Below are 27,492 nucleotides of genomic sequence, written 5' to 3'. Positions count from 1 at the left end.
GTCACTGTCTAAATATATATGACCCTAACTATTCCTGCCACTGATGGAGCAACAGAGTGAAGTGTTCACAGACAAGTGAAGCTTCTCAGTCTCAGAGCAGGACCTGAGCGACTGAACACTTTTACATTATTTCCCCATATCTAAAGGATGGGTCAGGTGTATCCTATCCCAAGATTCATTGCACACCGGTGTTTGAAAACATTGTGGTGCAGACTGTCAAAGCCAAGCATGGAATATTCAGCAGCAACACCTGAGTGAGTTTAACTAACATCGTCATTCTGCTGTCAGGTTTCTGTGAGGCAGAGTAAATCACACAAACGATGCAATTTGTGTAAGATCCATAGCTGTATTTCAAATAATGACTGAACAAACTCAGGCTGCTTAAATTTGTCTGGCCTATATTCTTATCGTTCTTTTTCTTACTTTATGGAGGCCAAAACTGAATTGCACACTTTAATGTGCATATTATCATCAAATGCATCTTTGCTTAAAATTGTAAAATTACAAAAATCTCTCAAATCAAACGTACTCTCCTGCACTGCGAAAAGCCCTCGTGCACAGTTTGGCATTGACTTGGTTGAGGTTCAATCATTATTTGCTTTATTTTAAATGAACCAGATCATTCAATATGGCACAGAAACAGTGGCACAGTCTAAATTTCTCTCTCTCGCCGCCCTCACCCCTAAAACTTCTCCCTCTTCCTATACCACCAATTGCCACATGTTGCCATATCATTTTTTGATTGTTTGACATTTATTTAGGCCACAAGCAGAGTGCTCGATAGCTTTGGCCTTAGGAAACACAATTTTTATAGTTTCTTCCAGCAGTGAAGGTGACGATAGAAATCAGGAAGAAACATTAGCATTTAGTTTGAAGTCCAGTTTCAACAGAAGTTGAACTGGAGACAGCAACTTGTTGAAATGTCATCTTAAATTGGTCATGTGATTTGGACGCGCTGGTGCGTCTGTCAACCCCACAGGGTTAAAAGTTGGTAAGTAGGCGTATACCTATTAATGACATCAAAGTCTGTTAACATGTTTCATTCTCTGAGCCTCATCAGCCTCTTCTGTAGGACGTCCATCCACCATCCTGGCCTTCAGCAGCACCAGACCCTTCTTGCAGGCTCTCTTTCTCTCTCTCTCTCCCCCCTTTCAGCCTGGTCAATTCAATTCAGTTTTATTTACACAGCACCAAATCACAACAACAGTCACCTCAAGGCGCTTTATACTGTAAGGTCGACCCTACAATAACACATACAGAGAAAAACCCAACAATCATATGACCCCCCCTATGAGCAGCACTTTGGCGACAGTGGGAAGGAAAAACTCCCTTTTAACAGGAAGAAACCTCCAGCAGAACCAGGCTCAGGGAGGGGCGGGGCCATCTGCTGTGATTGGTTGGGGTGAGAGAAGGAAGACAGGATAAAGACATGCTGTGGAAGAGAGACAGAGGTTAATAGTAACTAATAATGGCACCAAATATATGTAATTGTAATTCACCAACATACACCATGAGAATTTGCTCACACTGTTGGTGTATGAAACACATTTTTCCTTCTCAGTATTTGTTACTCAAATCATCAAAGGAATCATTGTCCCATCCATATTCTTCCACTTTTCCTTGTCGGGGTCGCCGGGGGGCTGCAGCCTATCCCAGCTAGAGCCGGTAGATGGGAAATCACTGCTCACTCATTTTAACATTAGTGTTTATTTACACATTTGTCACATATTTAGATTCCATTTAGTTTTGTTTTACAATCAGTTTTTGCTAAATAATAACAATAAAATATAAATGTACTTCATCGTGTTTATGGACATGAAACAGCAACTTTAGATCACTGACCACAGCTGGAAAACTAAAGTCATATGAAAGCTAAAATATAACATTGCTTTAAACTTTCACTTACCACAATATGACATTTGGAAAAACCAGTAAGTTTAAAATCATTAGTCAAACCTTTCCACACTACACTATGATAATTGCCCACATGACCCCTTAAACCAGCTAAATGTTTGTCTGTAATTTTCTTATTATACAATGTTGTTACACTGGTGCTACTGGAAATCTTCGATGTGTTGTAATGGGACAGTTTCTGATCTCCTCAGCCTGACCTGTATGCGCTCCACAGGATCATATTCTATCTCTGTTTAATCTCTTAGTACTTCTTGTACTAAGTTTTCTTTTTGTTTAAAGTGTCCTGACTGTGTTCTGTGACCACGTTGTGCAGAGAACTCGTCTCTGTAAATGATTCTCAGTCTTATTAGTCAAACAGCCGGCAGGCTGCTCCTCTTTATGTTGTTTTTGGCCTGCAAAGGCAAAGTAAACCTCACAAAGACCAACTGTTTGTGTGAACGCTTTAAGATCCCACAGCAGTGGAGAAAATTGGAGCACAAATTACTTTTCAAAAATTATTTTTCATTATTTAAATACTTGGTTATATTTTTTATTTGCCTTCTCCTTGATTAATTAAAATATCAGTTTCATGTTTCTCTTTCAAAAGAAAAAGATATAATTATGTAATATACAATAATTGTAATATAAAGTAATCTGTTAATAAAGTAACAATTCTTAGCTCTACTCAGTTTGATTGACAGGACAGATGATCAGTGGTGCAGAGTTCGTACCATCATCATTAAGCTCGGGACTGAAATATGGGTGGAGCTTCTCTGTGAAGGAGCAGCCAGTGAACGAGTAGATCAGAGCTGCAGCATCTACGTCATAGAAGGAGACCAGACCCTCCTCATAGTCCACAAACACCCCCACCTTCTGAGGACCAGACCGGAGACAGAGACGGACCGGAGGGGCGGCACAAGCTTTGTACTCACTTCCATCTCTCAGCCACACAGTCCAGAGACCGTCCTCGGGGCTCACTGACATGCTCTTTGTCCTGTTGATCGACTCTGTGGCCACTCATACATCCCAGTCAGTCTTTCCTTTAACCTGAATTTCAAAGTAAAATCGCAGCGAAGAACTAAGACATCAGAAGGGAGATGACAGCAATGCAGTTTCTGTGCTGGGCTCTGAAACCTGACTGAAACTCTTCAAATAAGCCATTCCTCTGCAGATGATCTGTTAGCTGTTTGACAACTACTCTTTCAAGACAGAGACGGATCAAGAAAATTTGGGGGTCAAAGGGCAAGAGACTTGGTAGGGTGGTACAGCGGTCCCTCGTTTATCGCAGGAGTTACGCTCCAAAAATAAGCCGCGATAGGTGAAATCCGCGAAGTAGCCAACTTTATTTTTTACAATGATTATAGATGTTTTAAGGCTGTCAAACCCCCTCACTGCACACTTTATACTCTTTTCTCAGACAGGCGTGAACATTGTCACACTTTTCTTTCTTGTTTAAACTCTCAAAGTTCAAACCTACGTAGAAAAATGAGTCCAGTATTATAGGATGAAACCAAAGGTCAAACCCTGTTTTCAGGTCCAGAACATGAGAGTAGAGCAGCTGCAGAGAATTCAACATTAACGAATCAACGGTACGGAAGTAGAGGAAGCAAGAACAGTAACTTCTACCTTCCCTTAGCATGGCGAGAAGTCCAACTTTTTGTGCGATGGTTAGCATCGTCCTCTGCCTTTCAGGTGCTGCTGCACAGCTGCCTTTGATGGCGCAAAACGTTTCGTCGACATTGTTGTTTGTTGGGGAGAAAACCTACAAACAGTCCAGCACTTCAGAGTCACGCTGCTAGGACATGCCCGTCGTTGCCAAGTTACCTGCTCCTCCCAGGCTGATCACATCCACCTCAGAGGTGGTGAGAATAAACACGAGACCTCCATGATGCTTCAGTGTGAAAACTGTGACGTTTCACTAACGGCGCACCCTGGTGGTAAGAGAACACCACGAAACAGGACGGTGAAGTCTAAACAGTCGAGACCTCAGAGACATCAGGTGATGTGGAAATGTTTTATTCTTACAGATTACAGGCAGAGTCACTGGTTTGGATCGGTCCTTCAGAGCGTCACCGAGACACCTGAACCTGATGCAGCTCTGAATGTCACAGTCGTGCTGAGCAGCTCAGCTAGCAGGAAGTAAATGTGAGTTATTGATCTTTGCTGATTTATCAATGATCAGGAAACAAAGGCACGGAATCAGCTGCAGTTAGAAATGTTCCAACAGTTTAACATGAAGGGCGACCGAGACAGAAGCGACTCCATTGGTCACGTGACGGGCCTCGACTGATCGATGCGTTTCAGGCGACGGGTCAGTCTGAGCAGCTACGCTCCGGGGTATTCAAAGACGGCGGCAGCTCCCATCCCGGTCCCGATGCACATGGACACAACGCCGTACGCCCTGCGGGGAACACAAGAGGGCGACAGTGAGAATACGTTTTCAAACGTACGAGGAGGCGAACGCGTGACCGTCGACACCGACCTCCTGCCTCTGCGTTTGAGCTCGTTGAGCAGCGTCACCACCTGCCGGGCGCCGGTGCAGCCCAGAGGGTGACCCAGAGCGATGGCGCCACCGTTCGGATTCACCTTCTCCGGCGGGATCCCCAGCTTCTCCACGCTGTACACCGCCTGAGAGGAAACGCCACCACCAGCAGCGAGACAGAGGTGGAGGCCAAAGGTTAAAGTGATAATCTTTATTTAAAAAGACAAAAGCAAATGAACAAAGTCTGGAGACTGAGAGGTCAAAGGGTAAATTCCTGCATGTGGAAACGCTTTGATGACTTCATACTTTATCTGTACTGTGTTAAAGAGATACTGACTGAAGCTGAACTCGGGCCGTACTGCAACACTGTACCACAAGGTGGCGCACAGAGTCACTGTGATATTTATTTAAAAACAATGTTATCATGCTTGACTCTGATTGGTCAGTAAGACCATCCATCCATTCTCTTCCACGTATCCTTAACAGCCTATCCAAGCTACCATAGGGCAAGAGGCGGGGTCACCCTGGACAGGTGGCCAATCCACCACCAACACAGAGAGACAAACAACCATTCACACGCACACCTATGGGCAATTTAGAATCACCAGTTAACCCCACTGACTGTTTGGACTGTGGGAAAAAGCAGGAGAACCCCCACAGACAGAGACTCCACACGGAGAGGCCCCGCCTTCTCGCTGTGGTGCAACCGTGCTGCCCACCACGCCAGTGTGCGACCCGTCAATAAGACTAAAAAAGGGATGGAGTTTATACACACACACATAGACTCACATGCTGCCCCCTGCTGGCAGGAGTGTTCGTTTGGAGAGAGTAGCTACCTGCCTGAAGCGATACGTCGTCTCTGAACTCACCTGACTTGCAAAGGCCTCGTTAATTTCAAACACATCGATATCCGCCACAGAGAGTCCTGCAGAGAGAAGAACTCAGACATGTTGGACAAACTCACACTTTCCTCCACGTTCACGGGTGAGCTAAGCCCCGCCTCCCAGCTTTAGGAGGAGGCAGGAACCTGTAGGAAACATGCTAACGATACTGGAACAAAGATCTCTGGGTTAATTACGTCTTTCATGAATCTTAATCTGAAGTCGGAGGAGGACACGTCGGCGTACAAACACTTCCTACCTGCCTGCTGCAGCGCTGCCGGGATGGCGTACGCCGGTCCGATGCCCATCACATCAGGAGGGACGCCCACCACCGCGCTGGCCCTCAGGACCCCCAGCACCGGGAGACCCAGCGCCTCGACCGCAGACCTGCGACCGATCAGGACGGCCGCCGCGCCGTCGCTCACCTGGCTGGAGTTACCTGAGACAAACGAGCACGTGAGCTCCTGACGGCCGAGCGAGATTCATTCTGCGGCCCCGCCCGCACTCTGACCTGCTGTGGTGCTGCCGTCGGGCTTGAAGGCCGGCCGCAGTTTGGCGAGCCCCTCCAGCGTCGTCCCCGGTCTCACGCCCTCGTCTCTGCTGACCGTCACCTGACGCTCTTTGCCCTCGTCGTCCACAAACTTGGTGGTAACGGGGACGATCTCGTGGTCGAACAGACCCGCCCTCTGCGCCCGCGCCGCACTGTGTGGAGGAAGGACCGGGATTTGGTTGCAATGGAAACAGAAACAATCCTAAACATGCGTCAGTTTGTTTGACTTGGCTGCACTAAACACTCAAGTTTTTTCTGCTCTTGCATCTCTGTGATGTCACAGAAGAGGGGACAGAAGCTTCCAGGCAGCCAATCAGAGGAAAGTTAAAGGGGGCTGGCCTTAAAGTGGGGATGGACCGAGCGGATTATTTATGTCACGCGCGGAGTGAAAATATGGAGCAGGAGATTCTTGCGTGTTGCTGAGACGTTCTTACTTCTGCTGGGAGCGGAGCGCGAAGGCGTCCTGCGTCTCTCTGGAGACGCCAAACCTCTCTGCCACGTTCTCCGACGTGATGCTGCAGAACAAACACGACACGTCTCAGTTAAGACAAAAATAACCGTTAACATTTCAGCTGGGAGTCATATTTCAGCTTTTTATAGACGGTAACCAACAAAATGACGCCTGTCAGGAGTGACGCGACTCATTTTTGAATCACTTCAGGATAAATTCTGCAGCTGGTTATGATCAGAACGTCTGCTCACACATGCAGCACTGTGTGAGAATAATTAGTGTTTATCAGCGAAATCAGGAACAATAAATTATGAAACGTCCTCCTTTCAGCTGGACAGGATCTACAATCTGATTCGCCGATGCTCGGCGCGTCGACGATCATAAACAACATCTGGAATTATAAAGCGTCTCACCCCATGGGAATGATGCAGTCTCTGGCTTTGTCGTTGTCCATCAGCCTGGAGCTCAGGTCGCCCGGGTTACCGATCCCTCGCAGCGACATGCTCTCCACGCTGCAAACAAACAGGAAACGCATCACTTCTGTCAGTGTGTCATAAAAACGGTTAACGTGTCCACACGCTGCCATAGGAGCTTAATCCCAGTGTATGACCATGACTGTGATCTGCTCAGGATTATTATGGTATGTCCACTTTAATGTACTTTTGATCAATTTATGTTTAGTTTTTAAATCAAATGTGACTTTTTATAAATTCAGATATTATTATTATTATTATTATTATTGTGTCAGATTAAAGTTCAAAGAGATCTAAATTAACTGTTTGTGTCTAACCTGTAATTTTCCTGACTCCTTAATTTTATTTCAAATAAGAATTTTTAGAGGAAGAAAACAGATTTGGACTTTTTAAAACCACGACCATCTACTCACTCACTGTTTATAATAAACATTTTAATGAATTATGAGGTAATTATTGGCAGAACTGGGCCTCCGTACATCGATGGCATAGTACATGTCATAAATTAGCTAAGAAAAGTAAAATAGTTCATTATGTGTGTTTATTTAGAAAAATATTCTTCATGTTTAAAACTCTCAGCTTTACTTGAGCAATTTTTTAACAACATCTGGATCGAGTGTTAAACCCACCCGCAGGCGAGGCCGAGGTCGATGGCTCTGCTCCTGATGGCTCCTGCACACACGGGTCAGAATTCGGTCATTCGGGTAAAAACCGGGCGGTTGGGTTAGTGGGAGCACGGCGGCGTTACCTGCTACGTTAAAGAGCGCCTGCAGGCCGGAGGAGCACTGCCGGTTCACCGTGTAGACGGGCACCGACTCAGGGAAGCCGCTGAAAGGAGGACGGAGCGGTGAGGAGCGCAGACAAACAGCAGGAGAGTGTCAGAGGCGTCAGACTCACCTGAGGAAGTGAGCCACTCGGGCCATCAGTGCGCCGGCGCCGGGCTGGAGCACGTTACCTGAACAGACAGAGGTTACATCTTCACCTACCTGCAGACAGGTGAGTCAGCCGACACATCAGAGCAGACGCGAAGGACAAAGCCTCACCCACACAGACGTCTCCCAGCCGCTCAGGCGACAGTCCGACGTCCTTCAGCACGGCCGACATCACGGCGCTCAGCAGCTCGTCAGGCGTGGTGTCCTGGAGGTGCGGAAAGAGTTAAACAGAACTTTATTCACAGCAAAGCAGAAAATAAATAAAGATCCCACAGCGCCCACCACAGCAAAACACGTTTAAACTTTGAGCCCTAATTTCAACCTTAAAAATATTAATAAAGTGAGGCGCTGTGACTGGAGGTCAAAGGTCATCCTGACCACACGCTGTCAGCCTCACAGAAAATAATCTGCGTGATATCAAACAACACATTCAAATAATTTATATATAAAACACTGTTGTGAGAATTTTCTTTGTATTTACATCCATGTAAACTTTGTTTCTAAATAGAAAACTGATCAAACAACAGCTGCTCTGAACCTAAAGCCGCCTGCTTAAATAAAGCGCGTCTAAAGAAAATTATCTGAAATAAAAAGTAAGATTAATGATAAAGAGACTTAACTGGGCGTCATATTAAGTTTCCTCGGAACTGCAGCTTAAAACCAGTGAAAATCACCGTAAAAACGGCCGTAAAGCAAACTTCGTGGTTTTCTGGCCTCACCTTCGCCACAGTTGGCAGGTAACCTGCACTCACCTTAAAGCCTCCCCTTTTGGCCTTTCCGATCGCGGTCCTGCGGCCGTGAACCACCACCACGTCCTCCGGGGAGCTGCGACTGCTCGCCGCTGTCGCCGAGCCGCAGTCCGACCTCCGTAAGTCCCGCCTGAAGTTCGACGAGCCGCCGGGAGGCAGGTGTCCGGAAATGATCTTCAGCCTGTGCATGACGGCGGAGGAGCTGAGAGGAGACTCGCGGAGCGGAGTTCGGCTCCAGACTGGACTCTGAACCCAGAGTCCGCTCCAACAACATCCGGGTTCGTAAAGCCAGGACGGGAGGAGCGGAGGGACAAACAGTGCGCGCGCATGCAGCGGATTTATCAGGTCAGACGAAAAGAATCAGAAAATTTTAATTATCCCCAATTAAGTTACGACAGAGCAGCATGTCGATGAGGATAAGGCCAGGGCATAAACAGGCAATAAGAGTGAGATAGTAACAAAGGTGGCGCTCCTCCTCCTCTCGGTCCTGCAGGAAATGCAGCGGAGGCGTCGCCCAGAGGGGAGCATTGAAATGCGGGGAGAAGAATGTGAGAGGGGTCGTTGATGATTTTGGCTGCCTGTCTGAGGCCTGTTGGCTGAAAACCTGTCAGTTCTGACAGGCCGATGACTGTAGAGCACGCTGATGCAGTGTGCTGCAGTCTGTTCCTGTATGAAGGCTGATGGAGAAGGTCATGATGCTTCCCTGGAAGGCATCGTAAAAAGTCATGATGATGGCTGTGCTGACTCCAAAGGAGTTGAGTTTCCTAAGGAGGTGTAGCCGTTGGTGGCACCTCCTGAGAATCTCCTCTGTGTTGGCAGAGAATCTCAGGAGGTTGTCAAAGATGCTTCCCAGGTATTTGTACTCCTCAGCTACCTCCACTGGCTTCCCGTGACTGAAGCAGCCAGATCCATCTGCCTGCTGGAGAAGGTCACCACCGCATTTCAATGCCTCCCCTCTGGGCGACGCCTCTCTTTGGTTTTGCTCACATTCAAGTTTGGAGCTGTCACACCTCTCTACAAACTCGTGGTGCTGTGAGGGCCTGACAGCAGTGACAGGAGAACTGTGTCGTCAGCATATTTCACCAGGTGACAGAAAAGCGTTATTATAAGTTAGAACACGTTATTATATGTAGAAACATTGAGGGTAAATCTTTGTTCATTCACATCGAGCCAAAGGTCAGATTATTTATGATTTCATTCAGTATTTAACCATTTTTACTCTTTACGTTTGTAATTTTTAATGAAGTTTTTGTTTTTCTCGTTTCCCAAACATTCTGGAAAAACGTCAGAATTTGAAGCTGTTATGTTGATGTTTGTAATCTGTAATCATGTGAAATAAACTGGATTCTTTCTTTCAAAGTTTGGATTTCATGACCTCCTTTTCCTGCCTGAAAGTTACCAGAAAATATTTGATAAAAAGTAAACTACGAATGAAATGTTTTCATAATTTATTTAATCAGAAAACATTTTTCTTACTTCAAATTTCATTTGTGCTTTCTCGCACAAACTTTGGTTTGATTCGTTTATCAAATCAAAGTTAATGGAAATGCAGTAAAATTCCATTTTTATGTGAATTTTACTGCATTTTTCATGTTTCATTCACAGACTCGCTGGAATCATTTCTTCCCTCTGAAACGTTCAGATGGGATTTTTTTCAGCGTGAGACAAAAACAGACTCAGAGAAAAATCCATCAAACCTTTTATTTCCAAATGTGTCACAGTAACACATCGATAAGGCCGCCGACTCACTGCACATTGTGGCTGAAACAGACGACAGGAAACAAACAAACAAACTATGTCTTCGTCTACGATCAAAAAAAAAAAAAAAAAAAAAGAAGTAATTTTTCAGATTACACAAAGAAAAAGAGGAAGACGAGTAGTGTCTGTCACAGAAATCCATTTACACACCTTCAACAAAAACCTAGGATAACATAGGTACACATGTGATTTTCAAAGTAAGAGCCCGAGAATTTTAAACTACAAACTTAAATAGAGTTAAAAATCACAGGAACATTTCAGTGAAACGTCATTTTAATTGCTTCAAACAAATCAGAAACAGAAAATCAGGAATGTGATGAACCGTCCACGAACACAAACTAAAATAAAACTTTGATTCCTTCATCAACAGCAGGAATGTTTAAGAATCTCACTTTTACAAATTTTATTAAATTCAAACGTTTTCTTTAAGGCAACAAACTGAAAACCTTCAGAGACGCTGCTCGCCCAGTCCTCCCAGTTTATGTTTGGAAGAATGTAAATGGCCTGTATTTATATAGCGCTTTACTAGTCCCTAAGGACCCCAAAGCGCTTTACATATCCAGTCATCCACCCATTCACACACTGGTGATGGCAGCTACATTGTAGCCACAGCCACCCTGGGGCGCACTGACAGAGGCGAGGCTGCCGGACACTGGCGCCACCGGGCCCTCTGACCACCACCAGTAGGCAACGGGTGAAGTGTCTCACCCAAGGACACAACGACCGAGACTGTCCGAGCCAGGGCTCGAACCGGCAACCTTCCGATTACAAGACGAACTCCCAACTCTTGAGCCACGATCGCCCCAAGAAGTCCCCAAGTTCCTGAAAAATCTTAAAGCTCTGCTCCAGGAGAAGAAACTGTCTGACCAACCAAAATAAAACAGTTGCATTTGTGGGCTGCTTTATTTATTTATTTATTTATGGCACGTTTGCACCAAAAGGTATTATTGGAAATTCCTGTGTTTAAAAACAAAGTTTAAAACCTAAAACGAACAAAGCGTTCAGCAGAAACGAACAGATGCTGTGACTGAGGCCAACACAGCTGTGCTGAAGCTCAAACAGGGCTGTCGTGTAATACCACTCGGCACCACAAGAGGGCGCAGTGAGACCTGAACCGTAATAAAGCTTCCCAAGAACGTGAGGGTGGAACAGAGAAACAGTTCAGGTGAAAACATCTGGAGCAGAATTTCAGGATTTTAAAGTCGCGCGGCGCTGAGCTGGTGAACGTTTATATCAAACGCTCAGGAACCAGATCAGAGAGCGAAATATCCTGACAGCCGTGACAGAGCTCAGAGGAAAAACTCCCACAAACAGCTGAATCAGACTACAGGGAACATATTGTCCTCCTGCTTCAGAGCTGATGTTCACATTCAGACTGCAGCCACACAAAGTCAAATCACTGCTTGTGTCTCTTTAATTATCTGGTTAACGTCCACCGTGAGTAATAAAAGATGTGTTCGATCATCTCAGTCGCTTTTAAAAGCAAACACACTCGTCTGTACTTGCTTTTATCTGGTGACCTGAATATCTGATTGATTGTAGTTTTAGTGTTTAATCAATAGATATGATCGACAGCTTGTGGAAGTCCTCTGTGGTTCTGTGGACTGAACAGACTAACACAAGACCTTTAAACGGGGCTTTCAGACAGGATTGCACAGGTGTTTGTAGTGTGATGTCTGCTGACAGCTGTGGATTAATCTGCCACTGAAAGTAGTCCCGACCAACCTGAAGCCATCGTCTTTTCTTCCAACTCCTACATAACGGAGACGATGAACACAGGCAGCGTTGGAGGGACGTCTTCTTGTTTCTTCACGTTTCCATCGAGTCGTCGTTGTTCCGTCTTTGAGGCTCAGCGAGTCCGTCTTTCCTTCGGTAACTTCCTGAGAACTCCACAGTTTTAAAGTCAACATGGCAGTGAAGCAGGAATCTCTGCGGCGCCCTCCGTTCCGCCCGTCAGGCGTAGAAGATGAGCTCGGGGATCTGGCCTCCCTGCACGCCAGTGCCGTTGGTGCTGTCGGAGGAGCACTGGAACTGGAAGGTCACTTTCCCACACTGCACCTCGGTCATGCCCTCCTGGCCGAAGTAGCTCAGCTCGTTGCCGTCCAGCACCACGCTGGCGGTGTAGAAAGTGTCCGGCTCGATCTGCACCGGGTACTCGAACGACACGGGGAAGGTGCTGCTCGAGCCGTCGGAGAAGTACTTGATGATGCGCTGGGCCATCGGTACGCCCTGGCGCTTCAGCTCAATCTTGGCGTTATATTCGGCCGAGCCGCAGCTGGAGCCGTACAGGCCGAAGCCGGCGATGAAGACGCGCTTGTCGACCGCGAACTGGATGCTGTCGCAGCGACCTCGGTACCGCCACTGGTTGCTCCTGTAAGCGCAAGACTGGAAGCGGTGGCAGCGTTGCGGCGACAGGCCTTTACGCGGTTTGGTGCAGAACAGCAGATCGGGCTTGTTGGCCGCGGTGTACCACAGGAAGATGTCATTGGTCTCGTTGAGCGTGAGCACGCCAGACTGCGCCGCCCCGTTGGCAAAGTCCTCCAGCGCCATGGCGGGGATGCGGATCAGGTAGATGGCCTTACCCAGCACCAGGCGCTTGTTCTCGATGGTTGGCGGCAAATCCTGCCTCTGACACTCGGCCTCGGCCCAGTTCAGCGCCGCCTCGAACACCACCATCTCTTTGGCGTTGAGCGTTTCCCGCCGCAGGATGCTCTCCAGCGTCTGGACGTCGATGTCGCAAAAACCCTCAGAGCGCAGCGCGAGCTCGGCCTGCGCGTCGATCACCTCCCAGCAGCGCTGCGTCAGGTCGGGTTCCTCGAACAAGCAGCTCTGCGACAGCAGCACGCAGGCGTTCTTTGCACTCAGGCTGGTCTCCAGGAAGTTGACGCAGGCTCGTGCCAGATGAGGTACGATGTACTTCTTGGCAGCATAGAGGGTGGCGAGCACCGTGTCGGCGCAAAGGTCGATCTCATCGCAGTAGATGTACCTGCGGAGGCAAAGGCACGGTTGTGGGTGAGCGGTCAGGTGTTTGTGTAACGAGGTAAACAAAATCAAAGGTTGACGCACTTCAACATGGCGAGGAAGGACGGTGGTTCTACGTCGGGGATGCGGATCTCGTCCTGATCCTCGGCCAGCTCGCCGTAGAACATGGCGTGGAAGACGGAGCTGCCGACAGCCAGGACGTACTGCCAGAACAGAGAACAACGAGGACGATGTCAGAGTCGAGAGTTACACTTTGAACACAACGACGCCCTGAGATTATCAAAGCTCAAAGAACAGGAGAACCACAACTGCATTTTATATCCTTTCACAACACTCGTGGTTACTTTAATTACCAATAAAAACAATATTATAAACTTCCAGGAATAACAAAAAACATGATGCTGATGTGCTGAGATTTAAACTGAGTCTAGCTGACGGGGGTGAAGTGGTGGCGAGTTTCAGACACGAGGCGTGGAGCAGCTGAAGGCTTATGGCGAGTAAACACTGGAGCCAGTGATGCTAGATCTGGTTAAAGCGCAGAACTCAAAGCGCTTTATACAACATTCACCCTCCCCCCTCTTAAGTGCTTTCTAGCTAACATTTACACTCTGACGGATGCTTCGGGGAGAAGCTTGGTATGTTGCCCACGGATACTTTAGCATGCAGTCAGAAATCAAACCAAACTTTAATTCATAGATGCCCTGATCTCCGGCCACTGACGCAATGCTCTACATTCTGATTACAGACAAACTGTTCACTGAGTGATTTGACACAGCCTGGTGTTCACATGCAGATCAAGGCTGTATCTGTTCTACGCTCTTTTATGGACCGTGGCATCGTATTTTTGATCCTTTTAGTTGTATGCTCATCTAATGGCTGAGCACTGATTACATACGACAGGCAAACACTTTTAAATTTAAGACTCTCCCATTCGTCGCGGGCTGATCCTTGCTGGAATCTGGGCGACGCCAGCCCGCCCTGACCGGACCCTCCGACCGGCTTCTTCCACCTACCTCTTCCTAACCAAGAAACGCTATAGGAAACGCGGTAGAAGGAGCGGCCGTCGCGTTCGCCTCAGGGTCTACTTTGAAGCCAGAGCCACTGGCTACCCACATGCCAGCCTGGACATTTGATCTTCTTTCCCTCCTTGCAGGAGCGCTCTGATGCTAAGTTGCTCACCCACCGTTCGATCTGCTCGGCTGACCATGAAGCTTACCCTTCCCTTCCTGTGGCATGTTTTCCTGCTGGGGTTTGGATAACATCGCTCCAACGCGGATTTTGCTGAAGCAACCTAAGTGTCCTACGACGCACCACCCGTGGCGATTTAGCCCCTAGGATACGGATGGCATTGCTCAATGTCAGGTCGCTGGTCAATAAGACCTTTCTCTTAAACGACTTCCTCTCCACTAACGGGATTGATGCTTTATTCCTGACTGAAACCTGGATTTGTCCTGGTGAGCTCATCCTTTTTTCCGATCTTCTTCCATCGGATTGTGTCGCTTTTAGCTCACCAAGGATTACTGGTAGGAGTGGCGGCGTAGCCTCGGAGATGACTGCATCCACGACCACACTCTGCGTGGTGGTTTACCGACTGCCTAAATATAGCAAATGTTTTATCACGGACTTTGCTGATCTCCTAGGTTCGGTTCTTTTTAAATTTGGTTGTGTTCTCATTGTCGGTGATTTTATCATACACAGTTGCTGTAAGGATGACCCCTTTGCTAAAGACTTCCTCGCTTTAACGGACTCTTAACCTGGTTCAGTGGGTTAATGACCCAACGCATGTTAAAGGACTTGTTTTTTCATATGGTCTGGACATTTGTGAATGAATATTTTGTCTTCTTTTGCAGCCATTCTTTCCCGAACCTCCTTGAAGCTGTTTGTTGTTATTGTGTTGCTGTGATATTCTGGTTTTATAGTCAGCTCCATGCGAACATGGTTTCTGCTAAACCGCGACAGCCTTTCATTAACTACTGATCGCTCCAGTGTTCAGAAATCAGCTGAGTCTTTAGCTAGAATCATGTGACCACAGATGTCCTTATTCAGCCTGCTCTGAGATCTTACTGAGACCAGTCTGTGCTCCTCACTGTATTTCTGACCTTCAGGCGGTGATGTCCTAACGTTTGCAGAGACTCAGCTGAAAGCATTAGAGTTGATAAAGCTGCCTGAGGAGCGAGCTGGTTGTGAGTCCTGAGCAGAATCTTCTGTGCTCTGAAACTGTCGAGTGTTTGCGTTACCTTGTGTCCGGGCACCCGCTGCGTCCCCCCCGGTGGTCCCACGACAAAGTGAACATCTGCCATCATCTCATTGTTGAACATGACTGAATTCCTATAAGAACACAGCAGTTTTGAGGGTTTGCTTAATGAAAAGACACCAAAGCAGGAGCAACCTGTCAGACCTGCAAACTCATCTTTCAAATACAGAAATGCTGGATGTGTGTCTGAGAAAGCTGCATGATGATTGAGGGTGAACTAAACATCCAGGACCCGTTCTCGGGGCTCTCACATTCTTGCAGCCGAGCATTTTAAAGTAATTTTTAAAAAGTCTTTTGCTTTTTAAATTCCGCTGCTGGCTTTTTCGGAGAGAATTTTAATCCTTTCTCTCTAGTGCTGGATCTCGGCCTCCTCCACACACCCACCTCTCTCTGATGGTGGGGTACAGGCCCTGCCAGTTACAGCTGGTGATGCTGGTGTTGTTGTTGGTGAGGTTCTGCTGCTGGTACTGCTGCACGGAGGCGGCCGGGACCAGCTTCTTGGTGGGAAACAGCTCCGCAGCCATCGTCCTGCAGTCAGACCGCGAACCCGCTCATGGCAGCCCGGGGAGCCGGTGCCACTGGAGGCCGGAGAGGAGAAGAGGAGCGCTGGGAAGAGAAACCAGAGTCTGCTTAAAACCCGCAGGATTTTAGCTGCGCGGAGCTAACATTAGCACAGCCAAACACATCTCGATACTTTCACCAAGTGTTTCAATAAAAGCGACAACAAATGACAAATCTGCAGCAGTAAAACCCCGAACCGGTGTGAGCAGGCAGCCCGACCCCGGAGTCCAAAATAAAAACTCATCTTATAAACGTGTTCCGTTTGTTAGCAGGTTTATGCTAAGCTAACTGAGTTATTTGCCACTTTAAAAAGTTCATTTCGCTTCTAAACTTCAGCCGTTTGTTAAATCGGTGCGTTAACACTCACCGTAAAGCCGCACAGATGTGCTTTCAATTATTTCCTCCTCATAAAACACGGTGTGTTGCTTTTTTTGTGCGTTTAGCGGAGCAGCTCTTGTTTCCCTGCAGGAGCCGCAGGCCTGTCAGCCAATCAGAGCGCAGCAGCGCCACACAGAGGCTTCTTCGTTTCCGTTTGGGAATCCAGCCTGAAGGCGAATCAGCGCCACCTGGCGGACCAGCGCTGCTTAAAAACCTGGTTTCTAAACCTTCAACAAGCAGCTTAAAACTGTTAATATTTATTACATAAAATAATAAAAATAATTGATAGCCAGTCTAACTACAGAGTCTGGTCAATAATAATTATAGTGGTCGAGACTTAGATAAACAAGAAATCAACCAATAAGATAGCAGAAAATCTTTAAAAAAACCAAACCTATGTGATAATCTGAGAGAAACTAAACTGACCGACTTCAGAGTGTTGTTTTTCCGTCTCTCGTTCCCGTCAACACTTAGAAAACAACAATGAAACCACGCAGGATGATATACAACATATTTCTTTATTGTTACTGATAAATCTGTCACTCTCCCACTCTGAAGGCAAAAAGACACAAAAAAGCCAAAACACAGTGTGTGAACTGTATGTACAGCCCGAGCAGCTCCCGTCGTCCCTCCTGCAGTTTCACAACAAAACACATCCACAGTTTACAGGCAGGATTCAGTCTGGAGTTCAGCTCACAGAAGATTTCATCTGCAAACACTGCACAGAGACGGAGCCGCGTCCCCGAGTTTATCACCGAAGAGGAAGCAATGAGACGTGGTTACAGGACATGTTGGCCTCTGTTAAAGGAGTCAGGATTCATTTTTATTCAGCTTTAAAATAAACTAAAGATATGATGGAAGCAAATTAAAATAAATACATTTTGTGCACTTTGTCAAAACTCACACTCTGAAACCTGTTGTTGCTCCACCAGACTTAGAAATATAAATGTGCTCCAGTGTGAGTCTGCTTGTTTTGCTCTGCAGGTTTCTGTCAGCGCTGAGAGAAAACCCGGCAGAACAGAACAGGAAGGAGAGCAAATTTAATCAGTTACACTCAGTGAAGCTGAAAGTCTTCAGTTCATCCAGATGAAGACGTATGAAAGACTGACGACAAACTGAAACTAATTTTGGGCAACAGAAGCTTCATAAGTGAGCGAGCGGCGCCTGTGCAGATTAGTACAAATCTTTAAACTTCTGAACCATTTAGGAACTCAGCGCTGACTCCATGTTGCTCTCAGCGGGCAGCTGAACATCATTTTCAACAAACTATGAATGTTTTTGGCAACTTTGCAACATAAAAATAAAAGCTGCCATCACACGTGTTCAATCTAAAGCTGTGCTGTCGTCACTGAGAAAAGACTGAGACATTTAAGAAGCTGAAAACCATCAAACGTTTGTTATCTTCGACACACGACTACACGACGCAGACGCTCTACAATCTGTCAAACCGATGAGTTGTTTTTGTTTAACGGGATGAGGCAGTGAGGATTGAAAACGTCCACAACTTCCTTTTATGGAAGAAAAAAACAAAAACGAATTGAATTGATTCATTTTAATGCAGAAATCAGCCAACTGTGTGGATATGCCCTTACTTTGGAAACCAAACAGGAAGTTGCCCGCTCGTATCGCGGACAAAACTTTTGAAAACAGCCTTGAACACAGACGCGTGCAGGTAAAGGTGAAAGTCGTGGATAAAAAGCTTTTACAGGAAGTGTTCACGTCTCTGTACAGACTGCATTCATGCTCCACACGAGTTTACAGGAAACACTCAACCTTTGAACTTTCTGCTCACCGACCCGTTGAAACCGCCCTAAATACGCTCTTTACACCAGTTAATAAATAGATTTGCTTTAATACCTAAAACTGTACACACATATATCTGTTAAGTCTTTGTACACGCCGACCGTTTCACACCACGATGGGAAGCAGCTGCTTTCTGAGACGATGCGTTTGGTTCAAAAACACAGAAGTCGTTAAAACATCAGCAGAAACCCCGAAAAGAAGAAACGACACGTTCAAGTAAAACAGAATAAAAAAGATCCGCCTCACGGCGCACAAACCGAGCTGGAAAGCAGATCTGCGGGCGCAGCACAGGTGTTACTCAGGTATGTTACAAGAAGGTAATTAGCATTGGCAACAGCAGGCGTCGGGATGAGTCGGAGGCGTCGGGATGAGTCGGAGGCGTCCGGGCCGATCCGTCTGATTTCTGGGGAGAACAGCGTCGCCGCAGGGTCACGCCCACAAAAGCAGCCACATATCTTACAACCCGTGAGTGAGTGAGGAGAACCTTCCAGGTGAGGTTTCCCAAAAAGTCCCTGTTAGCGCCGCTCAGGGTTTGGAACAGAGCGCTCAGCGGATCAGAGATCGATGAGCAGCGTCTCGGAGGAGGAGGAGCCAAAGAAACCCCATCAGAGCTCAGGTGCAGCCAAACGGCCTCTGTTGTCCAGTGAAGGATTACTGCTCAGTCCCAGCAGGTGGCGCCCTCTCAGGTTAACCCCGCCCTCTCCAGTGAGGACCTTCATGTTCGGATGTTTGGGGCTGGAGCCAATCAGGCGCCGATTCTCTTTAATGTTGCTTCCCACCGAGCGCCAGTCATCGCCAACAGCAGGGACGAGAACCTGATGGACCCAACTAGGGACGGCGACCGTGATGGGCCAAAGTTCCTGCCTGTGTGGGCGTGGCTCAGGTGGAGCACATTAAAGGGGGGGACAGATCCAGGACTGTCCTCGCCGCCGCTCAGCTCAGGACGGACAGACTAACAAACGGAGGTCGTGTGAAGGTTAAACTTGGCCGCCATCACCTCCCCGTCCCGACTCGTCTCCGGCGTCTCGGGTTTCTTCTGAGCGTCCGACAGAAAGAAGGCACATTACGATGAGACGTCTGCGGCGAGCCCGGAGCTGTTCGAGGGAGAACGCACGCCGCGGCCTACCGCGTGATAACTTCTTCCCCTCACTCAGAGGTCAGTTTGTTTTGTGGATCCAGGCCAGCCCGAGTCCAGCAGGGGGCGGGGCTTAACATGAGAAGAATCTTAAAGGGGGGGGCGTGGGGGGGATTGAGTGGGGTCACCTTCTGCAGAGGAAGCGACCTCCATCTGTCCAAAAATAAGAACCCCACCGAGAACGTTGGGGCGGTCAGCTGACCACATTCAGGTCATACGAAGACTTTGGCGAGCGCGTCGGCCCCGGCGCTGCCGATGTAGCACTTGGTGGGATGGAACGCCACGTCGTGGATGGACTCCTCGAACTTCTTACGATGTGCTGTGAACTCCTGGATGCAGGTTTTACTCTCCATGTTCCACAGACGGATCGAGCAGTCGTGACCTGACGGGAAGAGAGACAGCCAATCAGCACAGAGCAGCACTGTAAATAAAGATGGAGGCCGTTACAGGACAAACAAACGATTGTTATTGTTGTTACATGGATACGTTTGTGTTTTTCATCATAAACGGACACTTCCTGGTTTCCTGATGCTGCGATTGGCTCGGCTGTGAGAACAGCGCGTTTTACTCCAGAGCTCTTAGAGTGAAAATAATAAATACAGGAAGTACCCGTAGGCTCTTTATAAAGTCTGATAATATTATGGGATGTGCCAGCTGGCGTGCGCTCGGATACTTACTTCCTGACATGAGGTAAAGGCCGTTTGGATCCACAGCGAGACTGGTGACAGCGTCCAGGTGGGCGACCATGGCGTGGATGAGCTTACCTTCAGTTTGAAACACGGTTAAAGTTTAAATTTGATCTGCGAGGCAACGAAAGAAGCGAAGCTGAGGACACGTCACAGCGTACCTGTGTTGTTATCGAAGAACTGGATGTGGCGGTCCTCCTGAGCGGTGATGGTGATCGGCAGCGTGGGATGGCTCAGCACTTTGTTGATCTTGCAGGGAGCTTCTGCGTGGAGGCGGGCGTGAGGAGGAAGGAGAACATTAGCAGTAAATACGTGTAAGCGTCAGAGCATCAGCTCGGCCTGCGGACGGCGCCGTGACACCGACGACGCTTCGAAACGGCAGCAGAATTAACTGGCAGACGCACAAACGAAAGTCTCTGCGAACTTCTCGTCGACACATCTGAAGCCTGCTTCATCCTGCTCATTGGTGAACGTGATTTAGAGGCGGAGCTCTGCAAACGCCGTTGGGACGCAGAGTGACGAGCAAAACAAACGTCGTAAACTCAGATTTTACTCACAGCAGAACAAAGAAAACGGAGCGGAGACATTTTTAGAAAGAGACGGCCGGAGGAGCCCTCAGCAGCTGATCGGGTGTCAGCAGGTCGGTCACATGATCGGGGATAAACAGACTCACGCGGACGGTTCGTTTCCTCAGTTTGAACATGTGACGTGTTTCTGTCTGAGTAAAATGTCTGTTTTTATTCACGCTCTTTGTTCTCGGGTTGTAAATACTCGCCGAGCTCGTGGTCGTACCTGGAGGACTGGCCGACTCCAGCTTCAGGACGAGCTGCTGCGTCTCCATGTTGAAGAGTCCGATGTGTCCGGTGTCGAAGGACGTCACCATGTGAGCCGGCTCGCTGCTCACCAGGTCGACCGAGGTCGGGACTCCGAGCTCTGAGAGAGAGGCAGAGACTCAGCACAGCGCCACTTAAGCTCCTCCTCCTCGAGGAGTAACTAAAGGGACATAAAACTGCGCCTCCTTGAAGCTGCGGTGCAGATGTTCTCACAGATGTTCTCTTACCTCCTCGCTCGTTGAAAACAGCGAGAGACGGCGAGGTGTCGGCGGCGCTCCACAGCCGCACCGTCCCGTCGGCCGAGCAGGAGAGGAGGCGGCGGTGAGCCGAGCTGTAGACCACACCCCACACCGCGTCCGTGTGACCGCACAGCGCCCCCCGCAGGACGGACGGCTCTGCAGAGGAAACGAGAGCAAATCCTCACGTGAAGATGTGAACACAGAGCACGACGAAGGCGTGTGCTGGGAGGAGCCGGGTCGTACCATACGAGTCGTAGGGGTCGATGTTGGGGTTGGGGGTGTTCCAGCTCTGAATGGTGCCGTCTACGCCCCCGCTGAAGCACTGCTCGCCGCTCGAGCTCATGGTGACGCACAACACGGCTCCGCTACAGGACGAAATCAGAATGACAGACACTTACGTTGGTTTTATGACCGCATGAACGGAGTCGGGCTGAAGGTGGGCGGTGCTGGGAACGCTCCCACGCTCACCTGTGGGCTCGGAATGTGTAGATGGGCTCCACGTCCAACGCCGCGCACCTGAGGACCGAAGCAGAGGAGTGAGACCGCCGGCTTCTAAAAGCCGTGTTCGTTTGTCCTGTAACATCAGCTCAGGCTGCAGACTGCACGATGCCACAGAAGCCCCGCCCAACTGCAGTTTAAACCTGTTTGTGAGGGGCAGCCAATCAGAGGAAAGTTTGCTTAACCCTTTAGAGCCGGTCGGAGCGGACACGCTCCATTTTGCGTAACTATTTTTAAATCCCAGTAGCACTGCAACCACGTAAGCTAGCGCAATAAAAAAATTTTGCATATGAAACCGGAGGAGTTGTACTTACATCTGATGCCATCAGCTTGTCCTCGGTCACGGTTTCCTTCCACATATAGCTTTACAAAAACTGCATAAAAGCACTTGCAGCAACAAAAACATAATATTCCAGAAACACGCTTTGCCGATCGATCAGCTGTTTGTAACACTTCCTACGTCCATCAGCGTGAACTATCACATGACCGCATGACCTGCCCGAAACCGGAAGTGATGTCATTTTGCGGAAATGTAGTTTTTTACCATCAGGGCCTCATGAGCCTATACTGGTGTTTTTAAAAGTTATCTTTGACTTTATGACTTTGTGTCGTTTCTGGGATGCTGAGGACTCATATTGCACTGCTGGAAATAGTTTATTTTGATGCATATGCTGCTTTTTTGCAAATTTGCATTATAATATTTATTTTTGTTTTTCCTGCAGTGTATAAAAATTTGTGTATTTCAAAAATAAAACTATGAAGACACTCAAAAACTAGTTTGTGAAACTTTTTTGTATTTACAGTTTTGAGGGATAGGCCTCTTAAATTTCTCTAACTAGAAATATATGTTAAAAAAACAAAAAGATTTTCAATTTTTTTGTAGTTTATTGCACTTTTTTGCAATTTATGTAATTACTATGCACCTAATGCAGACATATTATTACAATTTGGGCTGTAATGGTTGTATTGATGTATAGCAACTTGAAATGCTCCAAAAATGGCTCCACAGCAGGTAAACATATAATATAAGCTCTGGCGGACTTGGTTCTATGTCAGGTCTTAAAGGGTTAAAGGGAGAGGAGCTAAAACGACTTGTTTCACAGAGGGGATCAACCGAGGCTCAGGATCATAATCAGAGGAGGATTATTTTGAGGAATCATGCAAAGCTACGTTAGCAGAGTCTACATTTGGATCCACGAGCCAGGCCAGCAGTCCCTCTCAGAGCGTTTTCAACTTCAGGGGCGGTATCTCGCTCAGGGGGACCGCCGCCGTTCGACCCCATGACCTTCCGATCATGGGGCCACTCTACACAACCACTCTGCCTACTGAGCTGTCCCTGCCCTGTTTCAGAGAATACGTGTGTGATGGCAAAACGTGGAGTCTCACTTCTTGGCGGGCGCCGTCTTCTGGAGGTTCCACAGTTTGAGGGTGTGATCCTCGGAGGCGGTGACCAGAACCGGCTCCACCGGGTGGAAGGCCAGACTGCGCACCGAGTCAAAGTGGCTCCGCAGGGTAAACTTCGGGTTCCACGTCTTCCTCAGTGCATCTTTGTTGTTGGCGATCTGAGGGAGGGAAAAGGTCTCATTAAGCTCTCTGATAGGTTAGAATCAGCTGTGGGGGCGGAGCTCTATGTCAGGGTGCAGGAGCACTGTGGAAACACTCCTTGAATATTCAAAACAAAACAAACCACGAGTGGAATCAGGTTTTACTCGCTGCTCTTCATCTTTTCTTTCTGGGATTACGTCCACGAGGGGGCGTGGCCTGAAGCAGCCTGTGACAGGTTAACGTTACTCACGTCGTACATCAGGCCCTCGGCCTCGTTAGCGACGGTCAGTCCGGCCAGCTCTCCCAATCCGAGCTCGTTAGAAACCGCCTCGTCCACTCTGCCCAGAATGAACGACTTCCCCGACGACGGCAGGAACGTCATCGCCTCTGCAGGACGGAAACAGGAAACGTTTGAACATTCACGTCACTCACACATGACCGCTGAGCCGAGACGGAGGGAGGGCTACCATCATCGGGGCGTCCGACTTCGTGCTCGTTCAGCCTGGGCACGCTCGACCGAGAGGGGGGCGTCACGGCCGGCTGCATGGAGGGCAGGTCCTCGGCGTCCCGCAGGTTAGCCAGCATGTCCTGCAGCTTAGACCGGTTTGGTCCTGCAGGAGGAAGAAGAGAGACGAGAGAGGATGAGGAGGGGACAGGAAGCCCGATGAAGGCGGGAGAACAACGACGTTTGGAGGGAGAGATGAAAAATAAAACGTGAAACGTGAAGATGGAAAGAAGGAGCGGCAGCGGCTCTGCGAGGCATCGATGGCAAACAAAAGCAGAGAAACAAAGAAGACGAGCGAAGAGCAGGAAGGACAGAAACCTGCCGGACAGACGGCGACACGATGCAGATGAGTCGCTGCCATCGCAACACGAGCACGGACGGAAACCAACAGGAAGTAAAAAAACCTGAAGATAACCCAAAGAACATAACCTGACGCAAACCAGGGCGCAGTTTCCACAGCGCAATAAAGTTTCCTACAAATCATCTCAGTTTGAAAAGCACACTGATGGTCCAGCTGTGAAGGAGGACACTGTGGTATCTGCACATCTGGACGGCGTGAGCATTAAAGCGGCTCAGGTCTTACAACCTTCCACTCCACCGTCTTACGCTCCAGCACAACCAGAGCGCCACGCCTCAGTGACTGCAGTTCCTCTAACATGCAGCAGAGGCAGCAGTGAGTCAGTCCCCACAGACTCGTGTTCAAACTTTACAGCAGAAACAAACGTGTTTACAGCCTGATACACAAACTGTTTGATCTCTCTGTAACCTGATAACTCATTTAAAGTTTGCATTATGAGGGGCGTGGCCTCTTTGACTGTCACCTGCAGCTGCTAGCTGTCTGCTAGACTTCACCTCAGCTAACTGTCGTCCCTCGACTGTTCATCTTTTGTATACAGCCTCCTAACTGACCCTTGAAACGGTTGGATGCTACGACAGCTTCATTCATAAACCAAACAGAGGGTGGAGGCGAATCCTCCAATGAGATTTCCCAAATAACAAAGCTGCCATCTAACATGTGACACACAGAGGACCAGTGATGGGACTGAGGCGATGTGAGGAGGGAAAACTTAGAGGTGGAAAAGAGAATAAATAGTTTATTACTACAGGAAGAGGGTGAGGGGAACAAAAGGTAAAGAGGGTGAGGAGGGAGGATGAAGCACAGGCCTGCAGCACGACTTACTCTTCACCCCCTTCTTGCCCTTGCGTTCCTTCCTGTACTGCTCCTTGAGCTGGGCTATCAGCCCCTGGTCCACATCCCAGGCCATTTCACCCAGAGGAGACTGCTCTTCCTTCTCTACAGGACGGAGGGGAGGAGGCGGGGAGGAGGGGAGGGAGGAGAAGGGAGGGAGGGGAGGCAGAAACATGTTGTGAGTGTCTGGATGCAGTACAGTTCAAATCCATCCCTGAGGGAGACGTGATGACGAGCGAGGAACCTCAGACAGACGGGGGTAGCCCAGCTACGCTGTCGCTTTCATCTGCCAGCTGACCTCGCTCTACGGCGCCCCCTGTGCTTTACACACGTGTGCAGAGCCAGGCCAGCGGTCCCTCCCTCCTGTGAAACCTCGGCTAACCGCGTCCCGCGGAAACACGACGACGGCTGCAGAGGCAGCGAGTTGAGCGCCTCCTACAGGCGAGAAGGATGCAAAGATTCCTCCTGTACCATTCATCCCAGATAACCTCAACCAAAGACGAAGGCGACCTCACAGAATCTGCTCACCGTCTTACATCAACTTTAAAAATGTGCTGAATCTGTGTCTGTACGAGCGGGTCCAGGATTAACGATGTTTTTGTCCCTCGCAGAAAACACTCAGACCCAGAAGGAATCAGCTGGACGCGTGAACGCGCTTTTTTCACATTTCCTCCAGTGAATCATCAGAGAAATCAAACATTCACATCGTGATGCAGCGAGTTGATCTGCGCCGTCTGAACAGCTTAAAGGTGTTTTTCACGCTCAAGTCATGAGACAAAGGATGCTTTCTGTAAAAAACCATGAGAGTCGAGACGCAGTCAGTTTATTCTGTTTCCTGTTAATCCTGCAGTTATTCACCTTCTTCTGTTCATGAGCTTCTACATTTTAAACAGTAAACCGGCTGTTCAGACTCTGCCTCTCCTCCGCTGTAGGGGGCGCAGTTCCACAGGTGTAGAAGCAGTCTGATGGGGACAAGCATTATCTGTACAAGGTCAAAGGGCACACCGGGCTCCACAGATAAGCGTGCAGTGACGGAAGCTGCCATGGTAACGGCGAGCTGAATGAAAGGTGAGAGGACGATGGAGCTGAGACGGGCAGCTCCATCATAACCGAGCAGCCAAACGGGTTTTATCTGCGCTCGGCTGCTGTAATATCTCAGTGTGAAGGCGGAGGCAGCGTCACAGACCGCACTTCAAGATGGAAACGGCGTTAAAGCAGAGACGAAGCTCGGCGCTGCGGCCTTTCACGCCGTGAGCACACAGCACTGCGGTGAGACCCGCTGCACTGAGTCAGCGCTCCTTTACTATCTCGACTCGAGTGTTGAATCACCGAGCGCGTGGGGAGCTCTCCGTCATTGGCCGAATGACACTGGACCGGTTGCTAAGCAACAGCAGAAAAAGGGTTTCTTTATGTAAACACAGAGGACGGCGGGTCAGGACGAGCTTCGGTTTGTTTTACCTTCACGAAAAAGACGTCTGCAAAAAAGAGCTGAAACGTAACTTTATTACAAACTCGTTTAAAAACGATCAGAATTAAACTCACAGCTTTCACAGGTGCTGCACGGATGCTTGACAAAACAAAGACACTTCCTGTTTGCTCTTTCTAACCTCACTCCTCCAACTTATTAACATTAAGAAAAGTTTCTAAAGGTCAAGTTTGCCTCAAATCTGCCAGTGACCTGCAGGTCGCTGTAGACAGGAAACTGGAGTTCCACAGGGCGCGACTGCGGGTCCTCCTGCATTCACGCTCTGAACTCCGGAGTCGTCTTTTACCACTGTGGTTAAAGCTTCACTCGCTAACGTTCTGATGCTCTGAAACCCATCGGGCGACTCACCCCACTCGCCGCTGTCATCCCCGCTCCTTGACTCGGGCGATCCGTCCAGCTCGTCTGGACTCGCCAAGAAATCAAAACCCTTCAGCGCCTCCTCCGTGTCCAGGTCATCGCTGAGGTCAGAGGTCGTGGAAGACGGCGTTGACGAGTGTTTCTTTCTCACCATCTGTGCAAAGGTAAAGCCACGTTTTTATAGCTGATGTTTACAGGTTTTAAGTTTTACACGTGCCCGGAGGTCACGCAGCGGGAGAAACGTGACTGCTGTCAGTCGGCGCGTCAAAGTGGCTACAAGGAGGAAACCGTCCTGCTCCAGAAGACACCGACGAATCTGTAAATATTTGCCATTTGAGGACATTCGCCTTCAAAGTAAAAGCCTTGTCTTACTGCTGAAGCACACACGTTTCAACAGGCTCAGCTTTTACTCTGAAGGCGAGCGCTCGCAGATATGCAGCCCAAGCAATGATGGTGGAGATGATGGAGTTCCAGGCTGGGCAGCACCTGCAGCACCCACACGAGCTCCATAAATGCTTCTTATGACGACAATATTACTTAAAAATCACACGTGGTCTCAGTTTGGACATGAAAAACATAAACGTGCCGTTTCCAGATTTTTACAGACTGAAAGCTGTGGTTTACTCGCGTTTGTAAGATGAGGAACATCCTAATGACATTCCTGTGCTCTCCGTTACAGACGAAGCAGTCAGCACACAGGAACACGTTCCTCACAGTGAGCGGGCTTCATCGGGGTCTGCAGGCACAGCCACACAGAGACCCTGTGGAAACTGGGAATGCACACTTTCATCCACAGTTACAGAGAGTGAAAATAATCTCATACATTAAGAAAAAGTGAAATGATGGGAGTGTGTCAGCCTCTTACTGCAGCC

General features: G+C 48.5%; 3 protein-coding genes across 9 annotated transcripts in view; all 3 read right to left on the bottom strand.

The window, feature by feature from the left end:
• Positions 1–1,691: 1,691 nt before the first annotated feature.
• On the bottom strand, positions 1,692–8,713 carry acaa1 (acetyl-CoA acyltransferase 1). 2 transcript variants are annotated; one of them, XR_014892821.1, is made up of 13 exons: positions 8,415–8,713; positions 7,774–7,867; positions 7,628–7,685; positions 7,479–7,558; positions 7,360–7,402; positions 6,671–6,769; positions 6,241–6,321; positions 5,768–5,958; positions 5,516–5,695; positions 5,245–5,300; positions 4,376–4,521; positions 3,919–4,294; positions 1,692–3,824 (listed from the first exon to the last, which is right to left on the bottom strand). XR_014892821.1 is itself a non-coding variant. In XM_085278248.1 (12 exons), exons 1-12 carry the CDS (start codon positions 8,598–8,600, stop codon positions 4,219–4,221), a joined length of 1,290 nt encoding a protein of 429 aa, XP_085134374.1. In that variant the 5' UTR covers positions 8,601–8,713; the 3' UTR covers positions 1,692–4,218. The 2 variants fall into 2 exon arrangements, 1 of the variants encoding a protein (XP_085134374.1); XM_085278248.1 differs by having other exon boundaries at positions 1,692–4,294.
• A 1,385-nt stretch (positions 8,714–10,098) lies between these two features.
• LOC146573397 (BTB/POZ domain-containing protein 3-like) lies at positions 10,099–16,718 on the bottom strand. The gene is made up of 5 exons (XM_085278246.1): positions 16,334–16,718; positions 15,790–16,011; positions 15,389–15,479; positions 13,236–13,354; positions 10,099–13,155 (listed from the first exon to the last, which is right to left on the bottom strand). The coding sequence occupies exons 2-5, from the start codon at positions 15,927–15,929 to the stop codon at positions 12,123–12,125; spliced, it is 1,383 nt and encodes a 460-aa protein (XP_085134372.1). The 5' UTR covers positions 15,930–16,011; positions 16,334–16,718; the 3' UTR covers positions 10,099–12,122.
• A 125-nt stretch (positions 16,719–16,843) lies between these two features.
• LOC146573396 (striatin-like) overlaps positions 16,844–27,492 on the bottom strand; it is a 35,211-nt gene continuing 24,562 nt past the window's right edge. For 4 of the 6 annotated variants that reach the window (XM_085278222.1, XM_085278228.1, XM_085278226.1 and 1 more), the window contains exons 6-18: positions 27,486–27,492; positions 26,612–26,774; positions 24,769–24,882; positions 23,551–23,694; positions 23,334–23,470; positions 22,925–23,100; positions 21,509–21,556; positions 21,284–21,405; positions 21,029–21,196; positions 20,761–20,901; positions 20,130–20,231; positions 19,960–20,046; positions 16,844–19,664 (exon numbers count right to left, since the gene is read on the bottom strand). The exon at positions 27,486–27,492 is cut by the window's right edge and continues 129 nt beyond it. In XM_085278222.1, coding sequence (XP_085134348.1) covers positions 19,495–19,664; positions 19,960–20,046; positions 20,130–20,231; positions 20,761–20,901; positions 21,029–21,196; positions 21,284–21,405; positions 21,509–21,556; positions 22,925–23,100; positions 23,334–23,470; positions 23,551–23,694; positions 24,769–24,882; positions 26,612–26,774; positions 27,486–27,492 — 1,579 coding nt within the window. In that variant the 3' untranslated portion in view covers positions 16,844–19,494. The remainder of the gene's footprint in view (positions 19,665–19,959; positions 20,047–20,129; positions 20,232–20,760; positions 20,902–21,028; positions 21,197–21,283; positions 21,406–21,508; positions 21,557–22,924; positions 23,101–23,333; positions 23,471–23,550; positions 23,695–24,768; positions 24,883–26,611; positions 26,775–27,485) is intronic. The other 2 variants (XM_085278223.1, XM_085278224.1) reach the window with 2 other exon arrangements.

The sequence above is a fragment of the Mchenga conophoros genome, linkage group LG6, assembly GCF_057382185.1.
Source record: "Mchenga conophoros isolate Kocher_MC1m ecotype Shallow Benthic linkage group LG6, M_conophoros_male_GT1.1, whole genome shotgun sequence".
NCBI classification, from domain to species: Eukaryota; Metazoa; Chordata; class Actinopteri; order Cichliformes; family Cichlidae; genus Mchenga; species Mchenga conophoros.
This window is presented reverse-complemented; position numbering and strand designations above follow the sequence as displayed.